At 41.2% G+C, this 15,466-nt stretch overlaps 1 protein-coding gene across 4 annotated transcripts in view; it reads right to left on the bottom strand.

The window, feature by feature from the left end:
* Positions 1-15,466, bottom strand: part of DDX58 (DExD/H-box helicase 58) — a 48,386-nt gene that overhangs the window by 27,949 nt on the left and 4,971 nt on the right. For 3 of the 4 annotated variants that reach the window (XM_014464378.2, XM_023762488.1, XM_023762489.1), the window contains exons 2-9: positions 14,954-15,088; positions 9,779-9,960; positions 8,184-8,331; positions 6,752-6,871; positions 3,904-4,005; positions 3,346-3,499; positions 2,604-2,862; positions 138-300 (exon numbers count right to left, since the gene is read on the bottom strand). In XM_014464378.2, coding sequence (XP_014319864.1) covers positions 138-300; positions 2,604-2,862; positions 3,346-3,499; positions 3,904-4,005; positions 6,752-6,871; positions 8,184-8,331; positions 9,779-9,960; positions 14,954-15,088 — 1,263 coding nt within the window. The remainder of the gene's footprint in view (positions 1-137; positions 301-2,603; positions 2,863-3,345; positions 3,500-3,903; positions 4,006-6,751; positions 6,872-8,183; positions 8,332-9,778; positions 9,961-14,953; positions 15,089-15,466) is intronic. The other variant, XM_014464379.2, reaches the window with a different exon arrangement.

Here is a 15,466-nt window from a genome sequence, read left to right as displayed (position 1 = left end):
TATTTTCCAAGTTTGGGGTTAAATAGTTTCTACTAAACAGAGAAAGTGTAAAAATTTAGTGTCCATTCAAATGGCTCTGAACTAGGAATAGTAGAGGATTACAGAGTCTAAAGGGCTTGTTACTGGATCTCACTTACACTTCTGGGGCTTATAAACAATCTCCTCCAGTTCCTCCAAGTTGTCTTTGACTGTTGCCACCACTGATGTGTCAAGAGAAGCGCACAGCTTGCAGATATACTCCGTGGCTTCCGTTGTGTTTTTGGCATCCCCAACGCCAACTGAGGCAGTCAGCCCAATGACCTGTGAAGAGCACTCCAAGCCATGAGATGACCGGGGAAAGCATGGTATTTCCTCAGCCCCTCCTGTAACTCTCTCCTGCTACCGCAGGCTTCCCCCCAACTTCAAATAAAGAACAGGGACATTTTTCTCCCCTGAAACTCTCTATGACAGTGTAAATAGAAAGGTCCTCATTAAGTAAAGCACTGAATAAATGCAGAAGTCACAACGCATGAGTTGAACAAAAATCAGCATAGATATGAAGAGAGGAAACCCTTTCAAGGCAGGGCTTCTTTCTTCTTTACCCGTGTGTCCCCCATGATGAGTAGAACAACATACTGAAAAGGAAAAGGGCTGCAATCGGACATACTTCCATTCCAAGCCCAGCCATGTCACACTGGCTGTGTGTCCTTGGACAAGCAGCTCCCACTCTGTAAAGCTGGGTAACAATAGCGATTTAAAATGGTAGCTGTGCGAACTTAGTAAGATAACATTTGTAAAGAATATAGGTTAACAGTCACCTAATAAATATTTGTTTCTTCCTCTAATAGCTTCTCAATAAATATTGAACTACTAATTTTTGTTTCTAGAAGAAAAGGGTGTAAGAAATGTGACTGCAACTGAATTTTGTCTATGGGCACCATCCCGAATTTCTTCCCACCTGTTTCCTAAACAGGTAATTATTAGGGTTAGAGAACTGTACACAAATGTGAGATTACTGTGCTACAAATTCATGATTCCCAACTTTATCTGAGCCCCCAATATGACCAGTCAATTCTTCTGTGGATTAGTTCTCTCTTCCATTTCAAATCCTCTCTATGCATCTTCCATTCCCATCTTCTACGTTCAAGAGAAAAGAGGGCTTATATCCAACTTCCCTTCCTTTCCTGCTCCATCTGAGAACTACTCTCTGTGATGATTCCTCTTACCCTCTCCCCTCTAATGACACCAAAAATAGCAAAAATGGTTTTCCATCTAGTCTCCTGTACTAATCCAGCTACTTGCCTACTTATCCAAAACCTCTGGTCTCCCCTGGCATCTTTTAAAAATAAAAAAGTTCTTATTGATTTGAGAGACAGAGGAAGGGAGAGGGGGAGAGAAATATTGGTGGGGGAGAAACATTGATCAGCTGCCTCCTGCATGCCCCCGACTGGGGGTCAAACCTGCAACCTGGGCATGTGCCCTGACCAGGAATGGAACCAGCAACCTCTCAGCACATGGGACACATGCAACCAACTGAGACACACTGGCCAGGGCTCTCTTGGCACCTTGTTCTATCAATCATTCCCTCTCTCCCATCCTTACTCACCTACTGCTATTCACTACTTCACACTCTAGACTCAAGTGATACTTAAAAGCTTCAAGATTCTTAAGCGCACCATGTTCTTTCATCCCTCTGTGCCTCTGGACACACAGTAGCCTTTCCAGAAAACCACCCAGCTATCTACCTTGTAAACTCTTGTTAGTGTTTGCCTAACCTAACTTCTGTTAGGATTTGCCTTACCTTCACAGCACACTCAGGAGCTCTTTTACGTCTCTTGTGATTGCACCATATACTCACCTCCATAGTGTGCCATCATGATATACTATGACATAATTCTAACATAATTGGCTCCCCATGAAACTTCAGCTGTTTGAAGGCAAGGAATATGTCTTTTTATATTTGCATCCCCAGTGCCTTGCACAGTGCATGGAGGCACCTGATACATATTTGTTAAGTGGATAAATTAACCAATGAATCAAATTTAATCAATGAGTTATATAATATGGACTTAGAACCTGAGAAGGACATCTTCACTGTGGCCATAAGAGTAAGTCAAGCCTGGCCAGTGTGCTCAGTTGTTGAGCATCAACCTATGAATCAAGAGGTCACTGGTTCGATTCCTGGTCAGAGCCCATTTTCCGGGTTGCAGGCTTGATCCCCAGTAGGGGATGTGTAGAGAAACGATGATGTTTCTCTCTCATCGATGTTTCTACCTCTCTATCCCTCTCCCTTCCTCTCTCTCTACTTCTAGTCAACAGAAACATATATATATATATCAAGCCTGGTATATGTAGCTCAGTGGTTGAGCGTCCATCTATGAACCAGGAGGTCACAGTTCAATTCCTGGTCAGGGCACATGCCTGAGTTGCGTGCTCAATCCCCAGTGTGGAGCGTGCAGGAGGCAGTTGATCAATGATTCTCTCTCATCACTCATGTTTCTATCTCTCTCTTCCTCTCCCTTCCTCTCTGAAATCAATAAAAAAATTTTTTTTAAAAAGAGTAAATCAATACGATTTAGGAAGGTGACAGCTCTGCCGAGGGATCCATCTGATGTTGCAGATACCTGGGGCAGTGGGTCTGAAGATCCTCCAAGTTTCTGATCTAGATAATGAAACATGATCACATTGTAAGGATGGAGTTTGCTGGTGTTGTGGCATTCATCAAATATCATCAAAGTAAAGACAGAGAGTGATGGAATAGTCCCATTTTTAAGGCTGTTCACAAGAATCTGTGGAGTTAAAATGATGATGTCATTGTTCTCAACAATCTGATCCACTGAGATATTCTCAACTGTGGCTCCAGAAACGCCTGCAATTTTGTACCTGGAAATGACAGAAACTGCCTATTACCAACCACGGTGTGAGTGAGAAACCACAAAGATATGAAACACTAGATCAGAACATTAATTGACTGCATTCTCCCTAAGTCAAAAGGAGACAAGTGCTTAGCAACGTCTTACACATAGTAAGTGATCAATAAATGCAAGCTAGTTGAAATGGCTAGGAGTATATATTAAGCCACTAAGAAACTAGTGCTTAAAGAGTCATAGTAAATAAATCATAAAATCATTAAAAAGTTAAATGTGCCAGTTAAATGTAAAATGTATCTCTTAAGCCATTCACTTAGGATTTCAGGTATAGCTAACAAAACAGACTGAATCCTGAAGGAATTACATCTGGATTCTATAAAAGCTGAATCTACTATGAATTTTTTGAATCATGGTTTCCCAAAACCAAAACAAAGCAGAAAGCACCCCAGTTACATAAAGCTAGAGAAAAACAAGTTCAAACAACTGTTATACTTACCCATGTCTTTCAAAATATTTTAAGAAGACGGATTTCTGCTGTTCATACACTGGGAGTTGATTAGCAAAAAACACAATCTTCCCCTTTTGTCCTTGCGGAAATTTCTGAAGATGATGTTCACATATGAGAAGTGCAACAAAGGTTTTCCCACAACCTTTTAACATAAAGAAAAAGAAAAGGTCACTAATATCCTATTAAAATATTTCTGTCGAATGGTAATTATTTTTGGCTCTCTTAAAACCACTGGATGGACTAGTAAACCGGTAATGTGAATGGGTAAACAATGGCAGAATTTACACCAGGACTAACAAATATTAACCTACTCCCTAGGTAATATGAACTCAAACAGTCAGGGCCTGAAGCAAGCGAAAAGATGGCATTTTTCTTTCCCCTCGGGTTCTTTAAAATACCTTGAGACTATATTAATAACATGGTTTTCTCAAAAGACAAATGGAACAAGGAAAAAACTAAAACTTGCCCATTTCATCCCAGTATTCAATAAAAGGGAAAAAAAGGAAGCAGAGAAACAAACCATCTAAGTTCTGGCAATCAGCTTACCAGTAGGAGCACATATTATTGTGTTTTTTCCTTCTAAAGCAGGACGAGCAAGCTCTAGTTGGTAATTTCTTGGCTTAATTGGGCTCTGAGTACAAGATGCTTCTGAAACACAAAAGGAACAAAATTACCAAGGAGTTTCTGCCTGAGGGATCAAGGCAATAGCTATCTATTGTCAGACAGACAGGAACGCTGACTCCTTCGGAAAGTTTACAATCCTCGTTTTTAACATTCTAGCTTCTCCACTGATTTGAAGTGAAGAATTCTCCCTCAGTGACAAAGTAGTGATGGCAAAAAGGGAAGAAAAAAATAAAATAACAAATGGCTTAATTCAGGGCAACACAGATGCCCACCGGTTAAAGGAAATGCTACATGGAACAAAACAGCAAGAAATCTTTGAAAAACACTAAACTGTGTAAATCTTGAATTCTCAAAGCAATCTCTTCTTGAAGAGCAGTCATGCTTTGTAATTCTGAAGGCTCTCACATGCTATTTTCTCTCAAAAGTGAAGGGGAAAATAAGACATTTGGGGGCTAGCTATCTGAATTCTGACGCACACTCTTGCTTGCAGATAAACTCCATTCTATCTGTGATGACTGTCCTGCCATGCAGAACCTGTTTCCCGGAATACTCCCATTTTACAGAGGCCATAAACTGAACCATATACAACATCCTGAGGGGTTTGGCAGTGCTGGCGCCAGACAGGCCTCTGAGTGTAATCTCACTTCCCCCATCCTAACTCACAGGGGGCTGCAAAGCCCATGAAAAGTCCAGAAGCCTGATCTATATCTGGGGGACAAAGAAACTAAAGGGTATAAAGGGAAAGCTTCATCCATATTCATCACTCAGGATTTGGAGACTGACTCCCCTGAGTCACGGCATGTGTGCATCTAGAAATAAAGGCTATTTTTCTGAATATCCTCGGAGTGCCCAGCTGATTAATTCTTCTGCATTAATCTGGTGTGTTGGCTGGGAAAATACCAGTCATGCTGCCTACTTAGGGCACCGCTGGTAAAGGCCAATGGCGGTCCTTTTGCCCAGCTCCCTCCTGAAGATGGGAAAGGCATGCCTCCAGTGATTTACTGGATTCCAGTCCTCATCGGACCTGGATGACCGGGACCCTCGCTTACGCCTCAGTGGACTTCAAGCAGGAGAGAAAAGCCCTTTCTGGAACCAGACGTCTGACTGGTGAGTTTTCCCCCGGGGGGAGCAGTCTGAGTTCAGGCCTGTCTTTTGGGACAGAAGAAGTGGCTGACCACCACTTAGGCAAAATATTTGCCTCGGTTCAGGGACTTTCCGTGAGTGGAAGTCAACGCTCAGACTGACTGTGAATGTAAGAGTCTGTGTGAAGCGAATGTTACCTTGTGTTTGTTCTGTGTCTCTGTTAACTGGGAGGTATTACATGGTTTAACTGCAAATATGGGAAGTAGTTTCTCCAAACCCACTGTTTTAGAATGTATGTTAAAGAATTTAAAGAAAGGTTTTCCTGGGGACTATGGGGTGAACCTAGTTCCCTGGAAGTTAAGAAAGATGTGTGACACAGACTGGCCATCTTTGGGTCAGGATGGCCAGAGGAGAGCACATTGGATATCCCCGTAATCAGGAATGTTTACAGAGTTATAAAGGGAGTTTTCTGTTGTTGTTTTTTTAATATAAATTTTTATTAATTTCAGAGAGGACGGGATAAGGAGATAGAAACATCAATGATGAGGAAAGAATCATTGACTGGCTGCCTCCTGCACCCCCCATCCCCCCACTAAAGGACTGAGCCCACAACCTGGGCATGTGCCCTGACCAGAATCAAACTGTGACCTCTTGGTTCATAGGTCTACGCTCAACCACTGAGCCATGCCAGCAGGCAAGAACCAGAAGTTTTAAAAAACAATCAGAGGCTTTATATCACTAATAGATAAGCAAATGGAAATATGTTAAGAGCCACAAATACCTTGAAAATCATCTATTGAGTCCAAACTATCTATTTGAAAGAAAAGGAGACTTTCTAAAAGGTTAAGAGAGTTCACTAAGGACCTTTCACATGTCAGAAAAGTTGAAAGCAACTTACATTCATTGATTTTATTTTGAAATGACCAAAAACTTGAATCATTCAGTTGCAGAAGTAATCTATAAATTTGCTTCTCATGGTGTTATCCCCAAATCACATCTTTCTTCTAATACTACTAATGTATATCATAATTTTCCCCCTGATGCCCTTTGGTAAATAACTTTTTACTATGGCTTATTATGCAACTTTCTGGTCTCATGAAAAGAGTAAGATGGGCCTTTTACAGCCACAGGTAACTCATACCGGGCCTTTGTATGAATTAGAAAAAGCTCTCCGCTCAGAGGACATAGCCCTTAACGCACTGTTTGACAAACAGCACAAGCTGGATCTCAATCCCCTCTCAACCCTCAGCCACGTACACATGGGCAGCGCACAAACTTCATCAATTTACACTGCAGCCCTGGGATCCTAGAAGGAAAGATAGCAAATGACTCTCAAATAGTAGAAATATTTCATTAGAAAGCAGGGCTGATTTTTAAAATCCTGTCTGTGAAAGAAGGAGCTCATGGACATGGAGTTTCTGGGAGGACTATTTGCATTTTCATGTAGAGCTGCCTATATTTTCTTAGTGATAAAAGAAGACCAAAAAAAGAAGATAGAAGAGGAAGAAGTTGACAATTGAATTCCTAACCATAGAAAAAAGTATTTCTTGTCATGTAAATTCTCTTTTCTTTATTACTTTCCCTTAAAAACCTTTTCATAAGGCTGTGACTTTTGGTACTGAAAACAAGTCCCCACACAAAATACTTGAAGGGCAACATATGGAAAAGAAAAAAGAGTGCTGGGTACCTGAAGGTGGACATGAATTCTGACTAAGATTCTGGCATTCTGGTTCTTCCTTGTAGAAAATCTGTACGTCGGAAGTTTCTATTTCCCCATCCTCAAGCTCTTTCGTTTCCTCTTTTGCACCTTTATGAGACCAAGAAGCATCTTAGAATCTTTACATAAACTGATTCCAGTCTTGATTGTGAAAGCCTCACAATGAGGTCATAATACTAAAATTGTAAACTCCCATTAAGATTTCTCACAAACACTCCTGTCACCTTTAAAACAATTAAAATAATCTTTTCAAGTTTGCTATCTCAACTTGGAGTTTGAACTCCAAAGTCATTTCCGACTTTATTATTCAAAGTGTAGGACATAGATCAGCAATTTCAGGAACTTGTTAGAAATGCAGACTCTTGAACCCCTACAGCATCAGAATCTGCATTTGAACAAGATCCCCGGGTGGTTCATAAGCACACTAAAGAAGATATTCATGTCTTCCTTTCCTGGCCTCCCCACGAAATCAGATGTGTATTTCTGGAACAACATGTGATCTAAAGAAGCCACAAAAAGCTAAGAGGGTTTACCAAACTCAACCTTTAAAACAGTAGTTCTCAACCTTCCTAATGCTGCAACCCTTTAATACAGTTCCTCATGTTGTGGTGACCCCCAACCATAAAATTATTTTCATTGCTACTTCATATCTGTAATTTTGCTACTGTTATGAATCGTAATGTAAATACCTGATATGCAGGATGTATTTTCATTGTTACAAATTGAACATAATTGAAGCATAGTGATTATTCACAAAAACATTATGAATAATATATGTGTTTTCCGATGGTCTTAGGCGACCCCTGTGAAAGGGTCATTCGACCCCCAAAGGGGTCTCGACTCACAGGTTGAGAACCACTGCTTTAAAATGATGCTTTGAGGTTAGCTTCAGGACTCAGATACTTAATCACAATAGGTTCTTTTTTTCAATCCTGCTCTGGTTCAGTTCCAGATGGCTTCCAGGCAGAGAACCAAGCAATGTCTATCATGAATCTACTGTGAAAAGGGATAAGTCCTGGTTTGGACCTTCTTAACTCTTGAGTTTTCAAGAGATTTCTCTGATAATCTAAACCCAAATAGTGAGCTCAGACCCTGCCTCCCCTAAGTCCTTTGGGCCAGATGGGCTAATTCTGGATGAGAACGGTTTGCCCTGGTCCATATTTAGGGGTTATATACACCCAAACTACTTCTGTAGGCAAGGAGCCCCTTGCCTTCCAGAATTCAATTTCATGCTGATCTCTCATTAGAGAGGTAGCGATGGGTATCAGAGGGGAAAAATGCCTCTGACAGCGAGTGAAAAACAGGTAGGAGTGAAGGAAGCCCTAAGGAGAACTATGAGGAAGCAGAGCATGTTTTCAGACCCTCCCCTCCCCGCTTCAGAACTGTTCCTTCAAAATCCTACCTTTCTCTATAATCCACAGTTCACTGAAATTGCTCTCTTCTTTCTCCAAAGCAAGTTTCAAATATTTGGGCCAGTTCTCCTTGTCTGATCTGAGAAGGCACTCAACCATTTTCTCTGCACCTGCCATCGGCCCCTTGTTGGAACAAACCTGAGCAAGACAACTGCAGTTGACTGATCAATTATTTCAAAGTTTTCCTTTTATGAGTTTTTATTGAAGAAATACCAACTCAAGTACTATCTGATTTAAAATTATTGTTTGGTTCAATAGGTCTTATTCATGAACATTTTTGCCCCATCCCACACAATTTTTTAAAAAACCCTTCCTTTGCCCTAATCTCGTGGTCGGTAAACCGTGGCTCGCGAGCCACATGCGGCTCTTTGGCCCCTTGAGTGTGGCTCTTCCACAAAATACCATGTGCGGGCGCGCACGTACAGTGCGATTGAAACTTCGTGGCCCATGCGCAGAAGTCGGTATTTTGTGGAAGAGCCTGTATTTTGTGGAAGAGCCACACTCAAGGGACCAAAGAGCCGCATGTGGCTCGCGAGCCGCAGTTTGCCAAGCCGCAGTTTGTCGACCACTGCCCGAACTGGTTTGGCTCAGTGGATAGAGCGTCGGCCTGCGGACTGAAGGATCCTAGGTTCGATTCTGGTCAAGGGCATGTATCTTGGTTGTGGACACATCCCCAGAAGGGGTTGTGCAGGAGGCAGCTGATCGATGTTCCTCTCTCATCAGCATATCTAACTCTCTATCACCCTCTCTTCCTCTTTTTAAAAAAACAATAAAATATATATTTAAAAATAAATAAATAAATAAAATAAAAAACCCTTCCTTTGTCCTTGTCCTCTTCATATTGTATCACTATGTCAAGCCAAGTATTCTCACCTCCTCTGAGATCTTATATTCAATCATCATCAGCAATATTAGGAAAACAACCCACATACTAGCCATTCAAAATATGGGTATACTGGCATAGAGAGACATTTGAAAGGACATAAGCAAATATTAACAAATGGGTTTTTCAAGGTGGTGAGATTTACATGACTTTTATTATTAATCATAATCATAATAACTAAAATTTACTGAGCACTTATTATGCACCAGACATATGTAAGCACTTTACATATATTATCTAATTTAATATTTATAAAAATATAGTAATAAGACGCCATTTTAAACATGAATAAACAGAGGTTTAGAGAAACTAAGTAACTTGCCTAAGATCATATCACTAGTAAGTGGTTGAGTTAGGATTCTAACAAAGTTTATTTGTGTCCAGAGCCTGAATACTTAGCCACTAGATTATATGGCTTTTTTTAATTTGCTAAACTAGTTGATTTTATTTAAATTTGCATAAAACATTATTCAGAAAGCAATAAAAATCTTTTTAACTGAAAATAGGACAAACCTGAAAAAAATTGTGACATAAAAATTACTCAATTCACAATTAAATTACTATTCTAGGTAATTAAGCCTGAGATTTGAAGACTTTTGTGGGTTGCAGGATCTTTCTTAGGTCTAAAGCATTATAGAAAACGAAAACATTTTCCATGTTCAAATTATTTCCCAATTCAAAATTTTATTTTAATTAAATTACCTGTCTAATTTCTTCACATTCCTGATTAATTAAACATTCAGATACTTCAGGAAGGATATCATTTGGATTAATTCTGGTTTTAAATTCTGGTTGCAAACGCCTTAAAAGCGATCTATGTTCCTCCAACTTTTCTATTTTGTGGAAATCCCAACTTTCAATGGCTTCATAAAGTCCAGAATAACCTGAAAAAAAAAAAGAGAGAGAGAGAAAGAGAATTGGGGGCTTTTATGAGACCAACTAAAAAATACTTTGAGATTATTTAATATCAAGAAATCATGTCTGAATGTATAGTGAGAAAACTCAAAAATATCTATGTCTCCTTAGTTATTATGAACTTTCAAAAAGAAAACTCGATATTCATTTTAGGTACCCAACATTTTAGATCTTCTAACAATATTTATCATCTCTTGGGAGAAAATACAAAGGATATATGTGAGGTTTTACATTTGATCTTAGTATAAAATCTTCCTTCCAAAGTGCATCCATAGATTCCACCTACAACTCCTGATTCATCTTTCAATGAGCCAAGCCATCATGTTAAGTTTCTTGTCAGTGCAAATTAGTAAAGGCAAACAGAAATACAGATTATAATTCCAGCCCCTTAGGAGATTACCTTCTGTGTTATTCCAAGAAAATAAAACTAAGTATAATGAGAAAATCTGAGGTGGAAAAAAATTACTTCCAATTGTAATAATCCAAGAATGCTTCACTCTAAAGTTCTCTAAAGAATTACCAGGCTTGTCCAATCTTAAGGCCCACAACCTTTTTATTAGTATACTAGTGGCCCGGTGCACAAAATTTGTGCAGGGGGGGGGGGTATCCCTCAGCCCAGCCTGCACCCTTTCCAATCTAGGACCCCACGAAGGATGTCCTACTGTTGGTTTACAGGGATCGGGCCTAAACCCGGCAGTTGGACATCCCTCTCACAATCCGGGACTACTGGGCTCCTAACCACTCACCTGCCTGCCTGCCTGCCTGACTGCCCCTAACCACTCTGCCTGCTGGCCTGCTCACCCCCAACTGTCCCCCGAGCCAGTGTGCTCACCCCCACCTCGCCTCCCCCACTGGCCTGCTCACCCCCAACTGCCCCCCTGCTGGCCTGCTCACTCCAAATTGCGCCCCCTGCTGTCCTGATCACCTCCAACTGACCCCCACTGATGGCCTCCTTGCCCCCAACTGGCCCCCCTGCTAGTCTGCTTACCCCCAATGGCCCCGCCCCCCATCAGCCTGATCACCCACAACTGCTGTCCCATCCTGGCCTGATCACCCACAACTGCCCTCCTCTCTTGGCCTCGAACCGCCTCTACCTCACCCCCGGCACCATGGCTCTGTCCAGAAGAATGTCTGGAAGGTCTCCTGGAAGATCTCCCAGTCTAATTAGCATATTACCCTTTTATTAGTATAGATAGAGGCCTGGTGCATGGGTGGGAGCTGGCTGGTTTGCCCTGAAGTGTATCCCGGATCAGGGTGGGGGTCCTGCTGGGGTACCTGGCCAGCCTAGGTGAGGGGCTGATGGCTTTTTGCAGGCTGGCCACACCCCCTTCAGGATGGGGATCCCCACTGGGATGCCTGGCCAGCTTGGGTGGGGGGCTGATGGCTGTTTGCAGGCTGGCCACAGCCCCTTCAGGGTCGTCGGGTCCCGCTGGGGTGCTTGGCCAGCCTGCTTGAGGGGCTGAGGGCTGTTTTCAGGCTGGCCACACCCCCAGCGAGGACCCTCACCCCATGGGGGTGTGGCCAGCCTGGGTGAGGGGCTGAGGGCCGTTTTCAGGCTGCCCACAGCCCCTTCAGGGTGGGGGGGGGTCCTGCTGGGGTGCCTGGCCAGCCTGAGTGAGGGGCTGATGGCCGTTTTCAGGCTGGGCACGCCCCCCGGCGACCCAAGCTCCCAGCCTCTCCTTTTTTTTCTTTTTTTCAGCGCCTCCTTGAGCAGAGGCCAGGGCGGGCTGGAAGCAGGTATCTGGGATTTATTTATCTTCTATAACTGAAACTTTGTAGCCTTGAACGGAGCTCAGGGCCGGCCAGGGCAGGCGGGAAGCTTGGCTTCCTCCATCGCCGGGGGCAACCCAAGCCTCCTGCTCGCTCCAGCTCTGTGGCCGCCGCCATCTTAGTTGGGTTAATTTGCATACTTGCTCCTGACTGGCTGGTGGGTGTAGCAGAGTAATGGTTAATTTGCATGTTCCTCTTTTATTAGTGTAGATAAATAGCAGAACAACAAAATGAACACATGTAAATCCATTCACAACTTAAGAACTAGAATATTCCATTATATTGCGGGTGTGTGCCTCTTTTTCTCCCACCCTCCTATCTCCTTGCAAATATACTCCTACCTTGTATTTGATGTATCAATCCCTTAATTTTTTTGAGTAGTTGCATGACATATCTTTGATTCTCTAAACAATATGTTTTGTTTAGCTTGCTTGGAACTTTATAATTATATTCTACTAAATGGAATTTTCTCTGATTTTTAAAACAGTTTAATATTACATTTCTAAGCTTCACCTGTGTTGTTGTCTGTAGCTTTGCTCATACTGAGGAGGAAACTGGTCTAGCAAGGTGTGTCAGGCCATAAAATCGGTGAACAACGCACTGCCCTGGGTGGGGGAGGGTTGTTATGCTGGTGCCAGGATGTGGCCTGATACCTGGGGGCCTTTCTGCAGGGCCACGAAGGGGGCAGGGGGCCTATCTGCAAGACAAAGACCCCAGCGGGATATATAGACAGGCTCTCTGCATGTTTCTTCACTCTGATTTGGAAATTATTCCCGGAGTCCACTAGTGTTAATAAACGGGGTCCCTCCCTTTCTCTACGAAGCGAGCTTGGTATTTCTTTGGTCTTCTGTAACAATACCTTTTCATTGCAGTATATTCAACCATCATGTGAATATTTTAAAAATTATTTATCCATTCTCCTCTTCTCGAGGTTGCTTCTAGTTTTGTTTGCTTGCTTGCTTTTGTTAATACAAACAATTATACTATGAACATTCATGTATGAATTTGGGAAAATTTGTGTAAGAATTTTGTTAGGGTACATACCTAAGAGTAAAACTGTTCAATAGGATACATGGGAGTTGAACTATGCCAAATTGTTTTTCAAAATAGTTTTATCAAGTTACACTCTGTAGGGTGATTTTTTTAAATTAAATATGTTTTTATTGATTTTAGAGAGGAAGGGACAGGCAGAGAGTGAGAAACATCCATTGGCTGCCTCCTGCACGCCAAGGATTGAACCCACAACCCAGGCATGTGCCTTGACCAGAAATCAAACTGGCAAGCTTTTGGTACATGGGACAACGCACAACCAACTGAGCCACACTGGCCAGGGTTGTAGGGTGATAGCTAAGATTACCTGTTATTAAATGTCCTCTTCAAGCCTTAACACTGTTGGACTTATTAAGTTTGGCTATCTACTAGTTATAAAATGTTACCTCATCATGTTCCTAATTTATAACAAATATTAATTAATTATTTTTATAATAAATAATTATTTTTAGAGAGAGAGGAAGGGAGGATAAAGAGAGAAACATCAATGTGAGACAGAAACATTGATTGGTTGCCTCCCATACACACCCCAACTGGGGATAAAACCATGGGTTTGTTCCCTGACCAGGAACTGAATCTGTGACCCTTCAGTGCATAGGACATTACAACCAACTGAGCCACACTGGCCAAGGCTGAAGTTTTCTTTCTTTTCCTAATTGATTTTAAAGCCTTTTAAAAAACATTCTATATATTAATTCTTTGGTCATAATGTATTTTGCGGATATCTTCTCCCAATCTGCTTTTTTTCACTTTCTTTATAGTGTGTTTTGACAAACGAATGCTCTTAATATTAATGTCATGGAACTTTTCAATCTTTCTTTTATGGTTAATGCTTGAATATCTTGTTTCAGAAATCTTGCCATAATCCAAGGTCATAAAAATATGATCCTATATTCTCTTGTAAAATTGTTAAAATTTTACCTTTTAGAATTAAATCTTTAATTCTTTTGAATTCATATTGTGTGTGTATATATGAATGGAATGAATTAAGGAACACAAATTTATTTGTATCCGCTTGGATAGGAAAGTTAAGGTTTGTTTGGTTTTTAATCTTAACCTCTTTAAACTATCCTGTTTATAATGGCCCACTGCAGTTAATCAAAAAGCCCCTCCTTTCCTAATAATCCTCCTTTCCCAGAGATCTATAATATAACAGGTTTCCATAAATACATGAGCCTAGTTGAAGACTCTATTCTATTTCATTGGTCAGCTGGTTGGTTCTAGGAACAGAGTCGCACTGTCTCAATGCCTACAGCTTTACAATAAAACTTGATATCTCAAAGGGAAAACCCCAGACTATTTAATTCTTCTCTAGAGAGTTATTGATTGTTCTTGGGTCATAATTCTTTCAAATACATTTTAGAATCAGCTTGTCAAACTCATAAAAAAGCATGTAAGATTTTTACTAGAATTGTATTGAATATATAGGTCAATATAGGGAGAGATGACATTTTTATGATATCAAGTTGTCCTCTTCATACGCATGGGTATGTATCTCCATTTAAATAGGACTTCTTTAATATCTTTCAATAACATTTTATCATGTTCTCCATTCAGACTTTACCCACCTTTTGCTGGGTTTATTTCTAAATACATGATAACTTCTGTTACTAATATAAATGATATTTCTATTTGCTTCCAGTGGGTGAAAATGCAACTAACTTTTGTATACTATCTTCTATCCAATGAAGATGCTAAATTCTACCATTACTTACAATACTCTGTAGACTCCTTTAGATATTTCAGGTAGACAATTATATTATCTGCCTGAAAATAGTCTTCACATTGCTTCAGATTAAAAGACATGAACTAGACGTGCTGGTATGGCTCAGCAGTTGAGTGTCAACCCAGGGACCAAACGGTCACTGGTTTGATTCCTGGTCAAGGCACATGCCTGGTTTGAGGACTCAATCCCTAGCAGGGGGCATGCAGAAGGCAGTCAATCGATGATGTTTCTCGTTCATCAATGTTTCTATCACTCTATTCTCTTCTCCCTTCCTCTCTCTCTAAAAATCAATAAAAACATTTAAAAAAAGACTAATTATATGTGGACACTTCAAGATTAATAGCATTTCACTTTTACAGCATTTGGAAACAGTCAAGTAATATACTTTGATTTGTGAGGGAAAAGAATAAACAAACCTGCATGGTGAAGAGCATCCAAAAAGCCACGAAACCAGCCTTCCTCCTGGAGCTCCAATAGGAACTTGAGAAAAAGTGTAGCAGCCTCCATCACACCCTTGTTGTTTTTCTCAGCTTGAATATACTGCACCTCATCTACAGAGAGAAGCAAGAGTGATTCATCAAACTGTAGAACCATTAACCATTGTGTTATTGGTGGGGTGCTCTCTGTGGCAGCCTCTGTAACCTGTGGAAGTGGAGTTCCTGCGATGTTGCAAGAAAATGAATTTTCTGAGACTCTTGAGGGAGGAGGAGTGATCTTTATTTCTGTGGAATTGAACCCCTGGATTTCCAATGTCCCATTTCCCTCCTTCCCACCATGGAAAAAGTCCAATCTTGCCTTCAGCAGGCTAGAATTAAGGCCACTGCCCAGAGTCTCCACTTCATATTAAAGCACAGTCCAATCCAGCATCTGGCTAGCTGAGCTTGTGTTCCCATCTCCAGTCCATTGCATGCCTAAGGCCACATGGTGGG

This window comes from Myotis lucifugus, unplaced genomic scaffold, assembly GCF_000147115.1.
Source record: "Myotis lucifugus unplaced genomic scaffold, Myoluc2.0 scaffold_246, whole genome shotgun sequence".
In the NCBI taxonomy this organism is placed as follows: domain Eukaryota; kingdom Metazoa; phylum Chordata; class Mammalia; order Chiroptera; family Vespertilionidae; genus Myotis; species Myotis lucifugus.
The sequence above is the reverse complement of the archived record's forward strand: the minus strand, read 5'-3'. Positions and strand labels throughout refer to the sequence as shown.